Source organism: Carlito syrichta, unplaced genomic scaffold (assembly GCF_000164805.1).
Source record: "Carlito syrichta isolate Samal-C Ts95f unplaced genomic scaffold, Tarsius_syrichta-2.0.1 Scaffold315801, whole genome shotgun sequence".
In the NCBI taxonomy this organism is placed as follows: domain Eukaryota; kingdom Metazoa; phylum Chordata; class Mammalia; order Primates; family Tarsiidae; genus Carlito; species Carlito syrichta.
Window position 1 is genome coordinate 85,081 of NW_007259897.1, and position 23,424 is coordinate 108,504.

General features: G+C 40.8%; 1 protein-coding gene across 1 annotated transcript in view; it reads right to left on the reverse strand.

Moving 5' to 3' along the window:
• CACUL1 (CDK2 associated cullin domain 1) overlaps positions 1-22,714 on the reverse strand; it is a gene marked incomplete at its 3' end in the record, with an annotated part of 66,335 nt that extends 43,621 nt beyond the window's left edge. Inside the window, exon 1 of the mRNA XM_008073264.2 lies at positions 21,887-22,714. Coding sequence (XP_008071455.1) covers positions 21,887-22,247 — 361 coding nt within the window. The remainder of the gene's footprint in view (positions 1-21,886) is intronic.
• Between the last annotated feature and the right edge of the window lie 710 nt (positions 22,715-23,424).

Below are 23,424 nucleotides of genomic sequence, written 5' to 3' on the forward strand. Positions count from 1 at the left end.
GTTTTAGACTAGCCTAGGCAACATAGTAAAACCTCATCTCTATAAAAAAAATCAAAAAGTTAGCTGGGTATGATGGTATGTGCCTATAGTCCCAGCTATTCCAGAGGCGGAGGCGGAAGGAATGTCTGAGCCCAGGAGATGGCGGTTGTGATGAGCTATGATTGCACCACTGCACTCTAGCCTGGTCAAAAGAGTGAGACCTCAAAAAAAAGAGTGAGACCTCACTCAAATAAATAAATAAATTTAAAAATAAAAAGGCTGTGTCACTTGCTATTAAAAGAAGACAACAGAGAAATAATACAATGTTATTAAATTCTAGCTAAGTACTGTTGCCTACTAAAGGTATTCTGCATGAAGTTTGCTTTCCCTGTTAAAAAAAAAAAAAAAAAGATTGGCAAATACTGAAAAGTGTTATACAAAATAGATCCAAAATACTACCTTTCCACTTATATAATCAGAAGGATTTTTTTTTAAAAATATGGAAAAAGAAATTGTGTTCTCACTATGTGACTCTGGGTTACTGAATCCCAGTGTACCACCTAAATGATATCATATACCTACTTTACACCAAATGTTGAGGCTTGAAGAAGGTAATTGACATGCTCAAAAAGGAAACTGCAAGAACTAACATACCCATCACATGGATCCCTGAAACCACACCCTATGTACAGGTCCAGCTGGGGAGCCCTTCTACTCCTCACACACGGGCTTCACACTTGAGCAAACCACCAAGTCAAAGACATGGAGGAAGAAAAAGAAAAATCTCAAGTCCTCAAGCGCAAGTACAGAATGGAGACCCACTAGAGAAGCAGTGATTCCTGATGCCTCTCAGGTATCTTTCAGGTGGCATTTTTTTCTTAGAAATGCTCTGCTTTTTAAATGTCTTTGAAAAGAGACCTAGAAAAGTGAAAAAGGCATGAGTCACAGTCAAGAGTCTTAAAGCCTATTTCCACATATTAAAAAAGCTTTATCTATTTCCACAAATATTATATATAATGTACATCTATTTCCATGTATATTTTACTTGAAAAAATAAACAGGAAGTCAATTCAGCTGACCTTACATGCTAGCTAATATAACTTTTTTAGGAGAACAGTCAATCCACCATAGCAACAAAAGAATTACAGAACACAACCATCTACAGAACTAGAGGTAGTTTGAAAAATGAGCACTAGTTGGTATACATTCTTAGCCAAAGATTAGGAAGGGTCTTCACAACAATCTGCAGCCAACACTTAAAATGACAAACTAGGAAACTTTAAGATATTTGTTATTTACTTGCTTATCTCAACCCAAACCCTGGTTTAAAAACAAAAACTGTTAGCTGTTTGTTCAGTTTACTTAAAATTTGACACAGTCAAGTGTGTGTATATTTGTGTGTATGTTATAGTATTAAACTTTAAAACTAGATCCTCTTGTTAGAGAAATGTATCACTTTCAAATTTGCCCCCAGTAAAGTTTAGACTGACCAAAAGAAACAGTAGCCAAATTATATGCTATGCATAGAAAATAGCTAATTTACTACTTTAAAAAGACAACATGGGCGGGGCGAGGTGGCTCAAGCCTGTAATTCCATCACCTTGGGAGGCTGAGGTGAGAGGACTGCCTGAATCCATGGGTTCAAACCAGCCTGGGCAATTTAGCAAGACCTCATCTCTACAATAAATCAAAAAGTTAGCTGGATGTGGTTGCATGCACCTGTAGTTCTGGCTACTTAGAAGGCTGAGGTTTGCCACTGAACTCCAGCCTGCTTGAAGAGTGAGACTCCAACTCGAGAAAAAATTATTAAATTTCGTATAGCCTAAGTGTACAGTGTTTATGAAGTCTACAGTAGTATACAGTGAGGTTCTAGACCTTCACATTCACTCACCACTCACTTACTGACACACACAGAGAAACTTCCAGTCCTGCAAGCTCCACTCACATAAGTGCCTTATACAAGAACATCATTTTCTATTTTTTATATATTTTTACTGTACCTTTTCTATGTTTAAATATACAAATACTTACCACTGTGTTACAACTGCCTATTCAGTATATACCAACGTGTTTAAAGAAATAGGTTACATACCATACAGCTGGTGTACAGTAGTCTATACCAACTAACAAAATCTCCTTAGGACACATTTCTCAAAACATATCCCCTTCATTAACTGAAACATGACTATTTAAAATATCTTCTTTATTACTGGAGGGGAAAAAACCTGCACCACCTACTCAGGTATATTTTGATTTGCCAAGAGGGCAGCAAATGTTAAGTCCTAATGAAGCAATTGTTTCTAAAGTAGGTTAAAGCCTTTTAAAAACTGTGTCTTAGCCGGGCTCGGTGGCTCAGCCTGTAATCCCGCACCTTTGGGAGGCTGAGGTGAGTGGATTGCCTGAGCCCACGAGTTCGAGACCTAGCTGGGCAACTTGGCGAGACCTCATCTCTACAATAAATCAAAATGAGCCGGGCGTGGTAGCGCGTGCCTGTAGTTCCAGCTACTTGGAAGGCTGAGGCGGAAGGATCACCGGACCCCAGCAGGTCGAGGCTACAGTGGCTGGGAGCAGCCACTGCACTCCAGTCTGGGTGACAGAGTGAGACTCAACTCAAAAAAAAAATAAAAAAAAAAATTGTGTCTTTAGGTGTCTGTTTGGGAAGTTTCTACATTTTAGGGTTTATGGTTTACATCATTCAATTTAAACATAATTCAATGTTAGCCAGGAATGGTGGCATGCACCAGTACTTCCAGCTACTTGGAAGGCTGAGGCACAAGGAGTGGCTGAGCCCAGCAGGTCAAGGCTGAGGTGGCCATGAGAATGCCACTGCTTTCCAGCCTGGACAACTAAGTGAGACTCCAACTCAAAAATAAACAAACAAACAAACAAACAAACACTATGGACAATTTATAATGTCTACTGTCAACTGGGCATGGTGGTTCACACCTATAATCCCAGCACTTTGGGAGGCCCAGGCAGGAGGACTGCTGGAGCCCAGGAGTTTGAGACCAGTCTAGGCATCATAGCAAAACCATGTCTTTTCCAAAAACACTTAAAAATTAGCAGAACATGGTGGCATGTGCTTGTATTCCTAGCTACTCAGGAGACTGAGCTGGATCACCTGAGTCTAAGAGTTGAAGCTATAGTAAGCTTTGATTGGTTCACTGCACTCAGTCTAGGCAACAGAGTGAGAATCTGACACAAAAAAGTAAATAAAAATAAAATAAAATGTTTACAGTCATCATTCTGAAGTAATTCTGAATATTATCATTACCTTCATATAAATATTTAGGTAAACATCAAGTTACATTCATGTAAACAAATAACCAAATAACATTGATGTCTTATTTTTAGTTTATATAAGTCCTCATTAACACATTATTTAAGGGTTCTGTGAGATAAAGCTTGTAACATAACAACTATATAAAACTATATAATCTGCTTTGCCTGTCTCCAAATGAAGTGCCTCTTCACCTAAAACACTGTAAAATTTGTACAGAAAATCTATTATTACTGTTTAACTGCTTAGAAATCCACATATTTTTCAATTTGAAGAAATGTAATAGAATAGTAGAAACTTCCTTCATCACTACTGTCTAAAAAACAAAAACAAAAACCTAGCTGCAGTGGCCTACCAAAAGATTGAAATCTACGTTCCTTTAGAATATTATTGCACAACTCTGTTCTATAATTACAACATCCTGAACCTGTGACACAGTTCCTAAAATGAGCATGTTATGATATACATACATGTATGAAAAATTCAAGAGCTGTCAAGACATCCATTATGGCTCCAATCTCACCTAATCCAAAATCTCATAAAATTCAAAGTATTCAAAATTCAAAATAGAAAGTTATTTGCTCAACGGCGATAACATAGGTGTAAACTATGCTAAACTGCAGATGTCTTCCAAGATTTAAACAAATCAGTCTTCTCCTTGGCATTAAGACCAGAAAAGTCTGAAACCTGAAGTAGTAGCATAAGACAGGTGCCGAGGTGGATACCAATGATAAGTTAACTATTCTTGTCCAATTGCAGAGTCCAGAGAAGGTCAGGACTTGAGGACGGAATACAATGACCATGGGTTACAGGCAGAGTTACAGGTGGGGAGGTGAGGGGTGGGGTGAAGATTGGTTGCAAAAGGCTGCAGACACAATAGTCAAAAGAAAAAAGAAGGGTTATTCTGTGGAGAAATTGAAAGACAAAGGCTTAGGATTCCGAGACCTACACACATGGAGGACAGGTCTGATGGGGTGTTAAGCACAAAACCGGTGGATTAAGTAAAAGTTAAAACAAGAAATACTCAGGCTGGGTGTAATGGCTCATGCCTATAATCCCAGAAGTTTGGGAGGTTGAGGTGGGAGAATCACTTGAACCCAGGAGTCCAAGACCAGCCTGGACAACATAGTGAGACCTTATCTCACAAATACAAAAATTAGCCAGGGGTGTGGAGGCACATGCCTGTAAGTCCCAGCTACTCAGGAGGTTGAGGTGGGAGGGTAACGAGCCCAGGAGGTCAAGGCTGCAGTGACTCAGGATCACACCATTGCACTCCAGCATGAGCAACAGTGAGACCATGTCAAGAAAATAAAGAAGGGAGGGAAAGAGGGAGAGAGGGAAGGAGGGAGAGGGGGAGAGGGAGGGAAGGGGAAAGAAAAAGGGAAAGGGAAGGGGAAAGGGAAAGGGAAGGGGAAAGGGGAAGGGGAAGGGGAAGGGGAAGGGGAAGGGGAACGGGAAGGGAAGGGAAGGGAAGGGAAGGGAAGGGAAGGGAAGGGAAATGCTCAAACCTCTAGCCTGGTTCCTTTAATTCTAGAATACCATCAGGCAGGAAAAACACACTTTACTTCCTCCTCCACTCTATTGTTCTCTTAGAATGGAAGATTCTTCTCTTAGAGAAAACACGTCCACATACTAATATTTGGTAGTTCCTCAACAAAATAGCTCTGCATCCAATCAGCCTAAGGAGAAGCCTAACATCTAAACTTGGCAAGGACTATTATCACAAAACTATCAATTAGCCCTTTTACACTTTTAAGTATGGATAAACAGCTAAGGATCACCAAAGATTTGCAGAACATCTCAAACAAGATAAGAACAAAATTTGAAAAGCTAAAAACAAAGATAATTCAGAGAATAGAAGAAAACTTTTTTTAAAAGAACTATAGGCCAGGTGCAGCAGCTCACAACTATAATCCCAACACTTTGGAAGGCTAGTATGGAAGGAATGCTTAAGCCCAGGACTTCAAGACTAGTCTAGACAACATAGCAAGACCTTGTCTCTACAAAAAATAAATTAGCCAGGCATGGAAGTGTGTACTTATAGTCCCAGGTACTTGGGATGCTGAGGCTAGACTTCCTGAGCCCAAGAAATCAAGGCTGCAGTGAGCCATGCTCATGTCACTGCACTCCAGCCTGGGCAACAGTGAGACCTTGACTCAAAAACAACAAAAACAAAAAAATTATAATTACTATTCTCACAGAGATAAAATTAAAATTTTTATAAATTATAATGTTCAAAATCCATCAAGAAACTTTCCCGGAGCATTAAGAGAAAAAGAAATAGAGCAAAATATAGGCAACAGACTTAGAAGATCAAAACAGAAAATTCAGTATTTGACCAACAAATTCAGTATTTGACCAACAATAATTTCAGGAAAAAAAAGAGACTAGAGAAAGTGTAAAGGAAAAGAAATATTGACACGTTAATATAAGAAAAATACCTCAGAAATTTTCAAGAGGAAAAAAATGTCACATACAAAATAGTAATTAAAATGGCACCTGGCTTCTCCACAGTAACATGCAATGCTGTTAAGTCAATGAAACAACACTTTAGAAATGGCAAGAAAAAATTATTTTTAGTTAAGAATTCTATACCCAAACTGTCAACCAAGTATGAAAGCAGCATTTTTAGATATGCAAGACATGAAAATATATCCACACACAGTCTCTCTCAGGAAGCTACTAGAAAATATGCTCTACACACACACTCGGAGACTCACCAATAAAAAGGAAGACATAAAAAAGCAATCATTCCAGGGCTAATAGCTTCACAGGCAGAATGTTCCTCCCCGCCAAAAAAACCTGATTTGCTTGAGCATTTCAAAAACACCAGTGATATGGACATGGTGAAATCTAATGAAGCGGTTGAAAAGTCTTGAGAATAAGTTCAACAAAAATTCCTCAGTACAAACAAGGCAACTAATAACAGCATTCTATGAGAAAGAAAATGTAATCTGAGTATACTTTTGGTCCTTCAGTGAATATTTACACAGCTATAATGTAAATATGGCTTACTGATTAAACCAAAAATTGTGACATTAAAAAAACTGGAAAGGTGAGGTACATAGAAGCATAAAGAACTAAATCCTCAGCTTAATAATAGTAAATCAACAGATAATATTAAACTGATAACTTAAGTAATAATATTAGCACACTGAAATATGTGAATAAATACCAGAAGAAACAGCTAAATGAGTTACAGTCAAATAACTGACTTTAGGTAACAGGTCCAGGAACGGGAAGTGGCAGAGGAGGGAACCACTGATTTTTATAATGTCATCTTTTCATACAATCTGAGTTTTAAAATTATAAACCTGCATTATTTTAATAAGAGCAAAGTGCTGCTGCTGCTGTTGTTAAAGTTCAAAGAATTTGGTGAATCTCAAATGTAAAACACAAATCTGTTAAAATTAAATTTCTGTTTCAGGTTATCCAGCATTGTAAGGCAAAGGAAATGAGAAAGCTCAGGATTGACCAACTGCTTCTGGATCTCTCTACCTGAATGTTCCATGGACAACTTACAAGAGACAGACAGTCTTTTCTTCTCTCTCGCTCACACTCACACACACACACACACACACACACACACACACTTAACTCCTCCATATCTGACTCAAAGGCACTGCCATAGACAACTTACAAGAGACAGACAGTCTTCTTCTCTCTCGCTCACACTCTCACACACACACACACACACACACACACACACACATTTAACTCCTCCATATCTGACTCAAAGGCACTGCCACCTTCCCAGTCATCGAAACTAGCAATCTTGGATCTTCATCTTCATCCTCCCTGCCTCACCCCCTAATTCTGTAGACCCTAATCCTAAAAATCTCCAAAATCTGAAAGCTCATCTCTTCCAATTCTTTATTTGTTCAAGCTTTCATCTCTCATCTAGACTACAATTACAACCCCCTAACTAGTCTCTAGGACTCCGTTCTCTCTGTACTCTAAGTTAACACACTAATACAAATTTTACCAGATCTACTGACTGCTTTCAGCAGCTCCCATTCCTACAGAAGAAAATCCTTCTGACACAGCACATCCTTCACTATCTAGCCCTTTCTATCTAGCCAGGTTTAATTTAATTAGTGCCACTCTCTCCTCACAATGAATTCCAAAAATAATCTCAACTCTGGGTGTTTGGCACAGGCTACCTCCTCTGCAAGGAAGTCTTTTTGAATCCAACTTCCCTTCCCCACCTCCCATCTTCCTGGCAAACTACTATTCATTTTCATATTCCCTTTACTCTAGATAGCAAGTATAAAACTTTACTATGTTTAGTAATAATGTATCATAATTATCTGTCTTTCCATCATCTTCCACATTAAATTGTGTCATTACCAGAGGCTAAAATATTACTTTGGCATACAATACTAGTAGAATAAAACACCATTTAGATGGTTAATTAGCACACCTACAATTACATATGCAGACCTATGTAACTCTACCTCTAGAGGTTAATAGCCAAATGTCCATAAAAATAGGAAGAAAAAGAGAAAGCCAGTTTGCCCTGTCAAAGCATACTACAAAAGAATGTCAACAATAAATATTTATATGGTGGTTTATAGTTTACAATGGGATTAGACATGGGCTACAACTTAGAGTTACAGTTTATAGAGGAAGTAAACGGTATTTCATTTTCTTTAGAAATTTGGAACGAGTTTTAAGCAAACATTTAACTGGCTTTCTCCTACAGTTTCATCAATGTCATTTTGTGCAACACATGTCAAAAAACAGCAAGACAAGATCTGCTTGCTTGCTGCAGCACAACTCCATTAATCTGGAAGGCAAGAAGATATCAAACAACCGCCACAGAAGTTGCAAACAGTGCATATTTTAAGACCTGAATGCATTAAGCGATTCACTTGTAAAATAATTGACCCATCTGCAACCTGGCAGCTGGATCTAATCAATTTAAGTGCAACCTTATTTAGGATTTAATAAAATCAGTTACCATTTTCATTCAATTCTAATGTCAGTTTTTAACACACTGTTGAATTAGTTAATTATTTCAACAGAATAACTTTACTAAGTTCAACTTAAAATACTGTGAAGCTTTTGTTCATCTAGGGGAGAGAACCTCTGGTGCAATGGGCTGAGTTAATAAGTCTCCTCAGACCCTGGCACATGAACATCAGTCCGTGCAAGATCCTCCATTCATTCATTGCCTTTTATCCTCATAACCCCAGTCCCACATGCCCTCTTCCCCACCACATTCAAGGAACCATCCTATTGAGTTTAATGTATTTGGAATAGGAGCAGATGTGGCATTCGCTACAACTGAGCAGAGGCTTTGAAAGCCATAGCATGTCTCTGTCCACTCTCTTCTTGCCTCTGCCAAGAATGGCAAGATCCAGAAAAGAGCTGCCTACTCTTCAGAAGGAGCTGACATATAAAGAGCCACAGCCAACTCTCAGTCATTAGCAAGAAATAAATCTTTGTTGTTCTGAAAGTGCCAGAGATTTGGGGGTTATTTTCACAGAAAAGCTGAATACAGAATGGAAAGTTAAATAATTACATTTTCCAAATCAGGTTCCACCAATGAGATGCATTTGAGTAAAATAGATTTGGAAGACTAAATGGAGGCAAAGGACATATTTGCTGCTGGTGGTTCTGTAATTAAGAGACATAAGAGTTTGTGGCAAACTCCAAGTTCTGGTGCCTAGGCACCAACTTCAGCAAGGAGAAAGGCAGTTGCAACAATGTCAGAATGGCAGCAATGGCAGCAGCCACTCTGGAATGCAGCTTTAGTGGAAAAGCCTCACTGACTTCTATACCTCTAGCCTTTCCACTGATTTATAAAGCACCTAACTTCCAGTATTAAATCCCTCCTTGCTTTGGATACTTGAGAGGTTTCTTGCACTGAACTGTAACTAACAAAGAATTTGGTATCACAGAAGTTACAGGAAGCAGACTCTCAAAAGCTAGGAAGCTGGTTTTGGTTTTCTGATCTAGTTTAAAGGTAATGACAACATTGCCACCATGAGAAAACATAATCCTAAGGGTGGACAACATGCAGCAGCAGAGTTACTTACCACCTGTGGACAAATGGAATAAAGTTCTTCTTGAAATAAACAATTTGACAGCCTGCTTTGGTAGTTATGATGGAAATGGAAATACAAAAACTGTGGGCTGTCTGATCTGATGACAATGTAAGCTTAAATAAATTGATTAGTTCAATGAATAGACAACCAAAGAGCTTCCATGACTGCCATTAAACAATCTCTTCATTCTTATAGACAATGAGTTGATACTGCCAAAAATCAGAAAGAGAACAGTCCTGAAGATTATATAATTACTATATACTCATAAATTCAATTTAAAGCCTAGACAGATCTCTTAAGTGAAAATAAGAACACTGATTCTGAAATAGTAGGACCCCCAAGACCCAATATGGATGGGACCAGTTTGGTGGACTCTGATCAACCTGAAAACCCTGACCTCAAAAAACTCACTGAGCCTTCCCTGCCTAAGAAGCAGCCCTCCTCCCCAACATGAGGCTAACTTTACCTGACTGAAGACCCTGCCATGATATTATCTGAAACCTCTCAAGAGATTCTCTCTCTAAGCAGGACTCAATTGCCTCCAGTCCACTAACTAGAATCAGATTTCCCAGAAAAACAAATACCAAACCTAAATGAACAGAAGACAACTTACACTCTAAAAGAACTTTAAGACGTGAATACAAGCCGGGCTCGGAGGCTCAGCCTGTAATCCTGCGCCTTTGGGAGGCTGAGGTGAGTGGATTGCCTGAGCCCGTGGGTTCAAAGCCCGCGTGTGCAGCAAGACCTCATCTCTACAATAAATCAAAAAATCAGCCGGGCGTGGTAGCACATGCCTGTAATTCCAGCTACTTGGAAGGCTGAGGCGGAAGGATCACCGGAGCCCAGCAGGTCGAGGCTGTGGTGGCTGGGATCGGCCACTGCACTCCAGTCTGGGCGACAGAGTGAGACTCCAACTCAAAAAAAAAAAAAAAAAAAAAAGACTTGAATACATTATACTGGCAAGTAATGTGGGAATACACGTGGGAATGGATTCTGAGGGTGCTAAATAATGAAGAAACAACTTTAGATAAGTCCGAAGTTATCAAAAGAAATGCATTTACTAAAGATTCTTTGCATACTTTACTACCTCAAGAAACTAGGTACAGTTCTAACAGTTTTCTTAGTTAAATGACTGACACCTGAACTCAGTGTCCACTCTCATTAAAAACAGTTGGAACTCCCACTGATTCTTAAGAGCAGGACTAACAGCAGATCAGACACTGAAAAAGAAAAAAAAATCAGTAAGCATGAAGACATAGCAATAAAAACTATCCAAAATGAAGCACAGAGAGGCAAAAAAGAAAATAAACAGATTCAGTGACTCATAGAAGAACAAGTAATCTAACATATGTGTAATTGGGGTGGAGGAGATTCTGGAAAAAAAGTGAATACTAACTTTCCAACTTTGAAAGTGTCTAAAACCAGACAAATCCAGGCAGGTAGGTAATCATAAAAAAGAACAGACATGAAGAAAATCCTACCCTGAGAAACATCACAGTAAAGTTGCTGAAAACTTAAAAGTAGCCAGAAAAAAGGAACATATTACATAGAGAGGAACAAAGATAAGACTATTCAGACATTTATTGCAAGAAACAATGCAGGTCAGAAGACAGTGGAAAGGTATCTTTAAAGTGTTGATGGGGAAGAAAAGAAAGACTGTATATCTAGAATTTTATTTACATCCAGCAAAAATATCCTTTAAAAAAATGAAAGTAAAATAACAACTTCTACAGACAAATAAAAGCTTAATAAATTCAAGGCCAACATAACTATAAGAAATACTAAAAGTTCTTAAGATGGAAGAAAAAATAAGATGGAAACTTGGATCTACATAAAGGAAAGAAGAGTGACAGAAGTGGTAACTATCTGGGTATATCAAAAGACTTATTTTCCAGTTTTTGATTATTTAAAAGATAAATTTCACATACTATGATTCCATTCATATAAAAGATCCAGAATAGGGCCAGGCATGATGGCTTAGCCTGTAATCCTAGCACTTTGGGAGGCCAAGGCGAGAGGACTGCCTGAGCCCAGGAGTTTGAGACTAGCCTGGGCAACTTGGTGAGACCTCGTCTCTACAATAAATCACACACACACAGACACACACACAAAAACTAGCCAGGTGTGGTGGCATGCATCTATAGTTCCAGCTAGTTGTAAGGCTGAGGTGGAAGGATCACCTAAGCCCAACAGGTCGAGGCTGTGGTGGCTGTGAGCGTGCTGCTGCACTCCAGCCTGGGTGATAAGAGTTAGACTCACACTCAAAAAGAAAAAAAGATCTAGAATATGTAAACCCATAGAGGTAGAAACCTGGTGGATGTGCGTGGGGGGGGGGGTGACACGACACCTCATTGCTCAATGGATATCAGATGATTTTTGGGATGATGAAAATGTTTTAGAACTAGATATAAGGGTAGTTGCACAACACTGTGCATGTATTAAATGCCACTAAATTGCTTAATTATTTTAAATAGTTAACTTTATATTATATACATTTCAACTTTTTAAAAGGAAATATTTTAAGCAAAATTAATAACTGTATCTGGAGGGTTGTGACATATATAGAAGTAAAATTTATGACAACAATAGCATAAAGGGCAGGAGGGGAGAAATGAAGCCATACTGCCATTAGATTTTTACACTAAACACAAAGTGAACGAGTACTATTTGAAGGTAGACTGTTATAGACAATTTTCATATTGTAAATTCTAAAGTAACCACTGAAGAGCAAAAAAGTATGCTAACTAAGCCAAATTGGAGAAAAACATGAATCTTAAAAATAAAAGAGGACTTGTTTTTTTTTTTTTAGCTAGGGTCTCACCAGGCTGGAGTGAAGTGACACGATCATGAGGATCACAGCTAATAGCACCCTCAACCTCCTGGGCTTAGTGCTTCTTCTGTCTTAGCCTCCCAAGTAGCAGGGACTATTGTCATATCATGACACCTGGCTAATTTTTTTTTTTGGTAGAGACAAGATTTCACTATGTTGCCCAGGCTGGTCTCAAACTCCTGGGCTCAAGCAATTCACTTGCCTTGGCCTCCCAAAGTGCTGGGATTACAGTATTTTTAAAAAAGAAGAACAGATGGACAAAGAGAAGCTTCAAAGAGAAAGCAAACAGCAAGATAATAGCAAAACTACCATATTGGTAATTACATTAAATATAAAAGGTCTAAATATGCCAACTAAAAGGCAGAGGTTGCAGGGCATGGTGGCTCATGCCCATAATCCCAGCACTTCAGGAGGCCAAGGCAGGCAGACTTCTTGAGCCCAGAGTTCAAAACCAGCCTGAACAACACAGCTCTACCCAAAAAATAAAAAATAAATAAATAAATAAATTAGCCAGGAGTGGTGGCAGATGCCTGTAGTCCCAGCTACTTGGTATGCTGAGGTGGAAGGTTTGCCTGGGCCCAGGAGGTTGAGGTTGCCATGAGCCATGCGTACCATGCACTCCAGCCTGGGAGACAGAGTAAGACCCTGACTCAAAAAAATTAAAATTAAAAAAGAGAGGTTGTCAACCTGGATTTTTTTTTTAAATCAAGATCCAACCGTATGTTGTTTACAAGTATTGTACTTTGATTACACAAACAGGTTAAAATAAAATAGGAAAAGATATATCATGTAAACAATAATCATGAAAAACCTGGTCTATCAGAAAAAGTGGTCTTTAGGGTAAGAAATAGTAATAAGGACATTTCATCATAATAAAACAGTCAATTAATCAAGAAGACGTAACATCATATTGTACAACAAATAACATTAATAAAGCAGAATTGAGATCCATACATATATGGTCAGTTACTTTTTGACAGAGTTGCCAAAGTAACTCAGGAAAGGACAGTCTTTTCAACAAATAGTGTTAGCACAATTGGATATCTATATTAAAAAAAAAAAAGGAATCTCAGCCTTTTCTCAACTATACAGCGATATCAATCCATAATTCAGACCACAAATCTAAACATAAAAGGTAAAATCACAAAGCTTCTAAAAGAAAATACAGGAGAAAATCCTCCTGACTTTGGGATAGATAAATATGTCTTAGGATACAAAAAACACAAGCCAGAGAAGAGAAAATTGACAAATGAGTCATAATCAAGACTTTAAAACATCTGCTCTTCATAAAATATTGTTTAAAAAAAGGTCGAAAAGAAAATACAATCATAATACATATTATCTGACAAAACATATATACAAAATTTGCAATAAATTCTTTTTTTTTTTTTTTTTTTTTTTGAGTTAGAGTCTCACTCTGCAGCCCAGGCTGGAGTGCAGTGGCACGTTGCTCTCAGCCACTGCAACCTCAACCTGCTGGGCTCAGGTGATCCTTCTGCCTCAGCCTTCCAAGAAGCTAGAACTATAGGCATGTGCCACAATGCGCAGCTAATTTTTTGATTTATTGTAGAGATGTGGTCTCGCCAAGTTGCCCAAGCTGGGCTCAAACTCATGAGCTCAGGCAATCCTCTCACCTCGGCCTCCCAAAGTGCCAGACATGAGCCACCACACCTGGCCAATAAATTCTTTAAAAGCAATAAGAAGACAACACAAGAAATTAGCAAAAGATGTAAACAGATTCTCACATATAAAATTATAAGGCAGGCCAGTAATCACATGGAAAAAGGCAACAACACATGTAAGTGAGAAATGCAAAGTAAAGCCACAATGAGATACTACTACTTACCCTCTATAAAGGCTAAACTTCAAAGACTGACAGGGCCAGACACAATGACTCATATCCATAATACCAGCACTTTGGGAGGCTGAGGCAAGAGGATTGTTTGAGCCCAGGAGTTGGAAACCAGTCTAGGCAACATAGTAAGACTTCGTCTCTACAGAAATCAAAAAATTAGCCAGGCGTTCTGGCACATGCCTGTAGTCCCAGCTACTCGAAAGGCTGAGATGGAAAGATCACCTGAGTACGAAGAGCATCTAGCCCAGAGGGTCGAGGCTGCAGTGGGTCATGATCATGCCACTGCCCTCCAGCCTGTATGACAGAGTGAGACTCTGACTCAAAACTAAACAAATAAATATGAGCCATGATCATGCCACTGCCCTCCAGTCTGTATAACAGAGTGAGACCTTGACTCAAAAATAAATAAGTAGATAGATAGATTAATAAATAGCAATACCCAAAATGTAGTCTAGCATCAACAAATACATGGAGGAACATTTTCTCACATAAATAATATATGACCACACACAAGAAATTTCTACTTGTATATTTATAAAACTCATGTCCACACTAAACCTTGTACATGGTTGTTCACAGCAGCTGTGTTCATAATAGGCAAAACTGTAGACAACCCAAATCACCAACATGAATAAGCACTGTGTGGTATATCCAAAAACAAAACTACTATTACTCAGTCATTAAAAAGGATTAAATAATTGATACATGCAAAAACATGGAAGAATCTCAAAAACAGGGTAGGAGGAAACAAGCCAAGCACAAAATAATACAGATTTTATAGTTCTATTTATATGAAAGTCTACAGTGACAGAAAGTAGATGAGTGAATGCCTGGGCCCAGGGGCAGTGTTACTAACTACAAAGCAGCACAGACAAGTATTTTAGAGTGATGGAAATGTTCTACCATCGTGGTGGTTACTGTTGGAGAGAGAGTCTTACTGAGTCTGCCCAGTATACAAGGCTGTGTGACTAACCTCTCTTAAATCTGTAACCTTGAAAGATGAGATAACATATCCCCATAGACAAAAAAGTAAGCTATCTATAAAAGCAAAAAATTCCCCCAAGTTTGATGTTCTTCAGTGGCAACACAAACATACTGAGAAAGCATTCATCTTGGGACCTGGGGGAAGGGGAATCTATGCAAATACAGTTATTCTCATGCTATGTGCTGTGCTATAAATAATTCCTGCATTTCTGGTCCAGCAGTCTCCCCTGGCTTTGGTCAGCATCCAGTAATACAAGTTGAGAATCCCAAATCCAAAAATCTAAAATGTGAAACTTATGAGCACCAATATGACATTCAACAGAAATGCTCACTGGAGCATTTTGGATTTTGAATTTTTGAATATGGGTTGCTCAACCAGTATGTATAATGCAAATATTCCAAAATCCGAAACACTGCAGGTCCCAAGCATTTCAGATAAGGGATATTCAATCTGTAACAAATAGTAGGCCAGTTTTAAGCTTACAGGTAGGGTAAAATTTAATCCCAGAACAGACAGTTACACAAGATAAAATGCATCAAACTAAACATCTAAAACGGGTACACTTTACTGAATATAAATGGAAGAGGAGGAAGAAGAGGTGTAGAAGGAAATAAATGAACAAGGAGGAAAAAGAAGAGAGAGGAAAATGAAGACAAGCTAGAGGAGGAAGGAGGGAGAGAAGAAGGAGAGGAGAGGAGGGGAAGGAGAAAGGAGAGGAGGTGAGAGGGAGGAGGTCAGGACAACAGAAACTTCTTAGTATTTAGAGAAATTAGTCCAGACTTATGAAGACAGGAATGTCAGAGTAGAATTATCATATTCTAGCCTACACACGCAAACACACACACCCTAAATTATGCTCTGAGAAAGTTCTTCACTAAAAAAATCGAAAAATATATTGGAGAGAGAGACTCTATTGTCCTTGAAAAAAATGTTGTGGTGGTCTGCAGTTCTGGGTTAAAGACGGTCAATACTGCCATTAAAAGGGGCTCCCTGATTTCAATGGGATAGTTCCATTTCCAGAGTGACAAAGGGTTAAGCAGAAAGAACTCCCAGACATAAAGTGGGCATGATTATTATAACAGGGAAACAGGCCAGAGTGATTAGCAGAATGGTTTGGATCTCTGGTGGTGGGTGACCATGGTGTTTTAGTAAAAACAGACAGGCAGTATACTAAGGTATTACTTGGTCTGCATAGTGGAAGAAAAATAAAAACTCTAAGTACATCAAACAGAGATGCAAAGTCATGGAACCTTACCTAAATAACCCAGAATGAGCCTGTTCACAGACACAGAGCCTCTGGAATAAAGAAGATGGGTTCCACTGAGGAAGGACCCTACAAAAATTGCTTCAAGAGCATATTTAAAGTCTTCCTGGCCGGGCTCGGTGGCTCAGCCTGTAACGCCAGCACTTTGGGAGGCCCAAGCGAGAGAATTGTCTGAGCCTGAGGGTTCGAGAACAGCCTGGGCAACTTGTTGAGACCTCGTCACTACAATAAATCACAAAAACTAGCTGGGCATGGTGGCACACATCTGTAGTTACAGCTACCTCGAAGGCTGAGGCAGAAGGATCGCCTAAGCCCAGCAGGTCAAGGCTGCGGTGACCATGAGCTACTGCACTCCAGCATACCACTGCACTCACACAAGAGTGAGACTCCAACTCAAAATAAAAATAAAATAAAGTCTTCCTACTAGCCTTTTCTAACAGAATATTCAGCTATTCATTAGGAAGACAGAGAATTTGGGAAATGGAAATCACTCAGACTTTTCAAGGATTGCTCAAGCCAATACTAACCTTTAGGGACCAGATCAATGTGGTAAACCAGTCATCAGAGACTTATAGATGTCACGTGATTAAGTGGTATTTTGGCCACAATCCATGTCACTAAGGGACCAGTGGATCCATGGTCACATCCTGTAATTTCCCCAGTTTCTGAAGAGGGCTATTAGCATAGAAAGGACCCGTAGAATTCCCTACATGTGCCCCTTCCTACCAAAATAAACCCAAAGCAACAAACAGCGCAACCCAGCAGGAACTACAGAAAGCATTACCAACTTCACATACTTCAAAGACAGGAATGGTGGTTACTATCATTCTGATTTCACTAGCTTACTTGGCCAGAGCAGAGGAAATGGGTCTTGGAAAATGAATGTGGATTACAGTCAATCAAATCCTGTGGTGACCTCCAATTTTAGGTGCTGTTCCAGATATGGTCTCCTCATCAACACCATCCCTGGTAGCTAGTATGTATCCATCAAGCTAACAAATGCTTTTCCCCACTCTGTTCCCAAAACAGAACCCAACAGAAGCTGTTTCCACCTTACAGTCTAACATACCTTCATTGTCATAGCTCACTCCTGCTACATTTCACTATCTGGTCCACAGAGACTTCGGGCATCACAACAGCTCACAAGTCCACGCTAGGCCGTTATTACCCCTAGAAAGTATGACTTTTCCTATAGTCCCATATCCCTATCTACACTTGGCACTATTCAGCTTTCCATTTTTTTGCAACCTAACAGGTAAAAGATTTTCCATTACTGTTTTAATTTGCATATATCTGATTATTAATGTCACTTCTTCTTATGTTTGTTAGCACTTCCTATTCAATAAACTACATACCAATATCCTTTACCAGTTTTTCTAGCAACTACTGACCTCTTATTGTTGATGTATAGTAGGAGTCCCTTGTCTAGACAGGTAATAATCCCTTGTCAAGTATAGGCACTATAAATATCTTCTCTCATTCTTTTGTCTGCCTTTTGCTGAATGAAAATCCATAATTTTTATATAATCAAACTCATTCATTTTTCACCCTTAAAAGCTTCTGAGCCGGGTGCAGTGGCTCTTGCCTGTAATCCCAGCACTTTGGGAGGCGGAGGTGAGAGGATTGCCTGAGTCCAGGGGTTTGAGAGCAGCCTGGGCAACTTGGCAAGACCTCGTCTCTACAATAAATCAAAAAATTAGCCAGGTGTGGTGGTATGCACCTGTAGGTCCAGCTACTGGTAAGTCTGAGGCAGAAGAATGGCCTGAGTCCAGTAAGTCAAGACTGCAGTGGCCGTGAGCGTGCCACTGCACTCCAGCCTGGGCGACAGATTAAGACTCCAACTCAGAAAGAAAAAGCTTCTGAAGCTTTAATAAGTCTATTCCTGTCCCTAGAAAAAGAGATTCCTTAACATTTTCTATTAACTTTATAGTATTTCTCTTCACATTTAGGTCTTTAATACATTGAGTTCATCCTGCTAATAGTTTTAAATCTGTTTTTCTCCATATAGTGAGCCATTCTCCCTAACAAATAATTCCTTTCTCCTAAGTCTCTGCCCTCTAATTTGTTCCCTTGGTCTATTTTTCCTTGTTCTTGCACTTATACCAGTTTTTATTACTACATATTATCTTAACTTCTGACAAGGCAAATCCCTCTCCACAAAAAATTTAGTTAGTTATTCACAAACTTTATTCCAACCAACATATAAATTTTAGATTTAGGTTAGATTGAGTTTGTCAGACAAACCAAATGTAACTCTGACAGCATTTAAATTGCTTACAGATTAAAATGGAGAAAACTAACATTCTTATAAGTAATTTGATCCAAGAGCATGGAAAATTGTACCACTTTTTTTTTTTAAGTTGAAGTCTCCCTCTGTCGCCCAGACTGGAGTGCAGTGGCTGCTCCCGGCCACTGCAGCCTCGACCTGCTGGGCTCTGGCGATCCTTCCACCTCAGCCTTCGGAGTAACCGGAATTACAGGCACACGCTACCATGCCCGGCTGATTTTTTTATTTATTGTAGAGATAAGGTCTCACAAAGTTGCCCAGGCGGGTCTCAAACCCGCGAGCTCAGGCAATCCACTCACCTCAGCCTCCCAAAGTGCGGGATTACAGGCTGAGCCATCGAGCCCGGCTAGTACCACTTATTTAGAGCATCTTCTAGTTTCTTTGTAAAAGTTTTCTCCTTAAAGGTCTTGAGTACTCTTTCTTGGATTAATTTCTAGAGAATTTATAGTTTTATAGTTATTATTGTATACAATATTATAAACAACCTTTACTAGTTGTTTATCACTAGTTTAGTAAATGCTATCAAATTTATTAAGTTGACATTAAATTCAGCAATCTTGCTGAATTCTTACTAGTTCTAACAGTTTCTTGATTTTAATGATGCAGCTAGGTATATGATCATATTATCTGCAAATTTGAATTTTATCACTTCTCTTACAATCTTTATACCTCATTTTTTCTTGCTTATTGTGTTAGCTAGGACCTTTCTTAACATGATAAACAATAGTAGTGATGGGGCATCCTTTCCTTGTTACTGATCTTTAAGTAAATGTATCTAAAATTTCTCCACAAATATTATTTACTGTAGGTTTTTGGTAAGGACTTTTAACAAGTTCTCTAGCTTGCTAAGAGTTTTTAATAATAAATAGGTGCTGGATCTTAATGAATGATTTTTATGGCACTCAAGATAATCATTTTTCTCCTTAAGTCTATGTTTGAGATAAAAGATAAATAGATGTTAAGCCATGCATGCTTGCTAACTTTGAGGACCATGATTCTTTTACCACATTGCTGGATTTGATGAGCTAGTATTTTGTGCTGGACTTTCATTTCTATGCTAATAAGTGAAACAGACCCATCATTTTCTTCTTAATTTATCCTCATCTAATTTTAGAATCAAGATTTCGCCAGACGTAGTGGCTCAAGCTTATAATCCCAGCACTTTGGGAGGCTGCGGGTGAGAGCACTGCCTGCCCACGGGTTCGAGACCAGCCCGGGCACCTTGGTGAGACCTCATCTCTACGATAAATCAAAAAATTAGCCAGGCATGGTAGCTCATGCCTGTAGTTCCGGCTACTTGGAAGGCTGAGGCGGAAGGATCACAGGAGCCCAGCAGATCGAGGTTGCAGTGACCATGAGCATATCACTGCACTCCAGCCTGGGCAACAGAATGAGACTCCGACTCAAAAAAAAAAAAAAAAAAGTGGAGAACTTTACTATATCAGTTTATTAAATATCAGTCAGTTAAGGCTCTCTCTTCTGGTACCAATTTACATATTTAATAGTTTTTTTTTAATTATACATTTTCTGTAGGCTTTCAAATTTATTAAACTATAGCAATTCATAATATTATTTTTTAAAAATATTATATTTGGGCCAGACGTGGTGGCCCAAGCCTGTAATCCCATCCCTTAGGAGGCTGAAGTAAAAGGATCACTTGAGCCTAGGAGTTTGAGACCAGCCTAGGCAACACAGCAAAACCTTGTCTCTACAAAAAAAGAAAGATCAAAAAAATCACTGGGCATGGTGGTATGCACCTATGGTCCCAGCTACTCAGGGAGGCTGAGGCAGAAGGATTGCCTGAGCCCAGGAGGTTGAGGCTGAGGTAAGCTGTGATCTCCGGCCTGACAGAGTGAGACCCTGATTCAAAAATTATATATATATGTAGTTATCGTCCAGTTTTCACTTATTTTATTTGCATATTTTTTCATTGATCAATCTTATCAGAGAAGTGCTTAGCTTATTAATCTTTTCAAAGAACAATCTTTTGGGTTGGCAAGTCCTTTTGTTCTCAATTTCACTAATTTCTGCACTTACTCTTATGCTGCTTTTTGAACTTTTCAAATCAACTTTAAGTATTAAAGCAAGCTTCCTTCAACATTTAGGTAAGACATCCTGCTCCTCTGTACAACACAGTCTTCAACATACAAACTAATATTATAAACATTATTCTCACATACTCGTTCATAATAGGGAAAAAATTCATATACTAATCTTACCAATCAAACCTACATGTCAATATCTCTGACTAAAGCAGAATCTTGAAGCTAAGTAAATAAGCTTATGTGCTGTTCACACACACACACACACACACACACACAGAAATTTGTGTAAGGCTGTGACTCTATATCTGCTTCAAGGCAAACATTTTCTCTGCACAGCTAACTGGACAATTACTGGTACTGCTAGATAAAATTAGTAACTAGAAATGAAATCACCAGTTGCTTTACCAGATGCCATTTAAAACTTGCAGTTAATAATAGGAGAGAAAAACCTGGCTGTGACAGTCACATTCATTTTCACCACCCCAACACCACCAAAAAAAAAAAAAATCCATGCAAAGCAAAAGCATATACACTTCCTAGTTATGGAAGCATACAACCCGGTTGGAGGCAGTTTCCAATTACAAAACAGATATTGGTCTTAAATCTTTCACCTGCCAGTTGCGCGTTAAGGCAGATCACCAACAAAACAAAGTTCAACAAGCAACAGAATCTTAGGTTTGGACACACGCTGAATGGTTTATTCTTATGAGTGCAGGATCTAAAAAGTGAGTTTAAGTATTAGCTTCGAAACGATGTCGTAGCTCCCAGTGCATTGGGAAGTAACTCATACATTTCCCTAGCAGGATGCAAAGGCGTACACAGAATAGAAAGAACAAGGTGTAGATATAGGTTAACTTTCAAAGTCCTGATCAATTTAACACAAACTGGCTAAAAACACAAGAACGTAAGTTACCAGATTTCTTTTCTCTGGCTGCAAAAACAAGACTGAAGGCCTCTCTCTAACGAAACTCAGACGGTCTTATTTTTGAGGGTGAAACTTTAAGGGGAGACGGATGAGAAAAGAGCTCCCTAAGGTGGACAGCCAGTTGTGATAAGGATCGCGTTTGTAGAACTTGGGGCTGCGTACGTACCAGGCTGTCTCTCCCTAGGCCAGGTAATACAAGAAGCCAGGGCCGCTCAGGCACTGGCCGCCGACACCAGACGAGGGGGGAGGGGCGGGGAGAGAGGGAAGGAGAGGAGAGACCCAGGCCTCGAAACAAAGGACGCAGGGCTGCTCCAAGAGGGGGTGGATTCGGCGTCCGGCCGGGGAGGAGCAAACCAAGGTTGTCTGGGAAAGGCTAGACTCACAGAACTTGGAGGTGGAGGTGTTGATGTTGATGGTGGAGCTAGGGGTGGGGGCGGGAACCGCCTTGGCCACGGCGGCGGCCGCGTCGCAGCTCTTCAACATCATGATCACCCCATTGGCCTCCGGCGGTGGCGGCGGCCCCATCGGGAGCCCCTCCTTGGGGCCCTTCCTGTCCACAGAGACCGCGGGCACCGCCAGCAGCTGCCCCCCCGGAGGCTCTCGGGCAGGGACTGGGATCGACGAGGGGGGCGGCGGGGGCGGCGGGGGCTGCCGGAAGCCGTCCACGGCGGCCTCCCAGTTGTTGTGGTTCTGGTCGTCCATCATCGCCTCGAACATCGCCTCCTCTTCCATGATTTCCTCCATCCTGCTGGCCCCCGGCACCCGCCCGCCTCACGGGCACCTGCCGCCCGTCTCAACCCCGGGCCAGGGGGCACCACGGCCTCCTCGAGTTCACATCGCCGGAGCCGGAACGGACGCGGCGGGGAGGGCAGCGGGGCGCCGGGTTCCTCACTGTCCGCGGGGCCGCGTCGCTTGGAGACACGCTGACGGCTCTGGGCGCTCCGGGGCTCCGGTCTGGGAGAGGCAGCCGTAAAGCGGCGTTGCCTCTCACGACATTTTACAGCGGCTTCAACAGGCAGTTGGAAAGGGCAGCTAGGGGAACGGCCAGGAGGGCACGTGGTGCTGTCGAACGGCCGCGAGAAAGCGGAGCGAAAAGGGGCGGAAGCTGTGAGTCACCCACCACGCAATAGGGCAGAGGTTGGACCCGCCTCCGCTGGCCCGGCGCTGAGAGGGGTGGGGCGAAGGGTTGTGGGCGGGCATTCGTCGGCCCCGCCCCCGGCGCGGCCTCACGTGGTAAAGGGGTTTGGCTGCGCACGCGCCTTTTCAACCTGGTTCCCAGGACGACGGGAAGGTGGCCGGCTCCTAACGATGTGCGCAAATCCGGCTTGGCGGTCGCTGTGGCACTGGCCCGCCCTTTGGAGGTGTTTTTCTGGCACCTGCTGGGTCTACTAGGCCTTCGCACTTCCAGCCTTTGCTTGGGACGGAGCTACGAGGCCACAAGAGGCCCAGGGTCGCAGATTATAAACCGGTGGGATCGCCCTGCGCGGCGCTTGGTCGGACTGGACTTGGGCCCCATTCTCGGTTCTTGTGACCCAGACCCTCAAGACCGAGAATAAAAACCGAATCAGGCCGGGCGCGGCGGCTCGCTCTTATAATCCCAGCACTTTGGGAGACCGTGGTGAGAGGATTGCCTGAGCCCACAGGTTCGAGACCAGTCTGGGTAACTTGGCGAGACCGCTTCTCTACAATAAATCAAAAAAAGTTACCCAGGTGTTGGAAGGCTGAGGCGGAAGGATCATCTGAGCCCGGCAGGTCGAGGCTGTGGTGGTCGTGAGCAGCATGCCACTGCACTCCAGCCTGGGCGACAAAGTGAGACTCCAACTTAAAAAACAAAAAAAAACGAATTATACTTGGCAGAGTGGCAAAAAAAAAACCGCATTTGAGATATTCATAGGCGTTTTTAAAGTCCTGTAACTCTCCT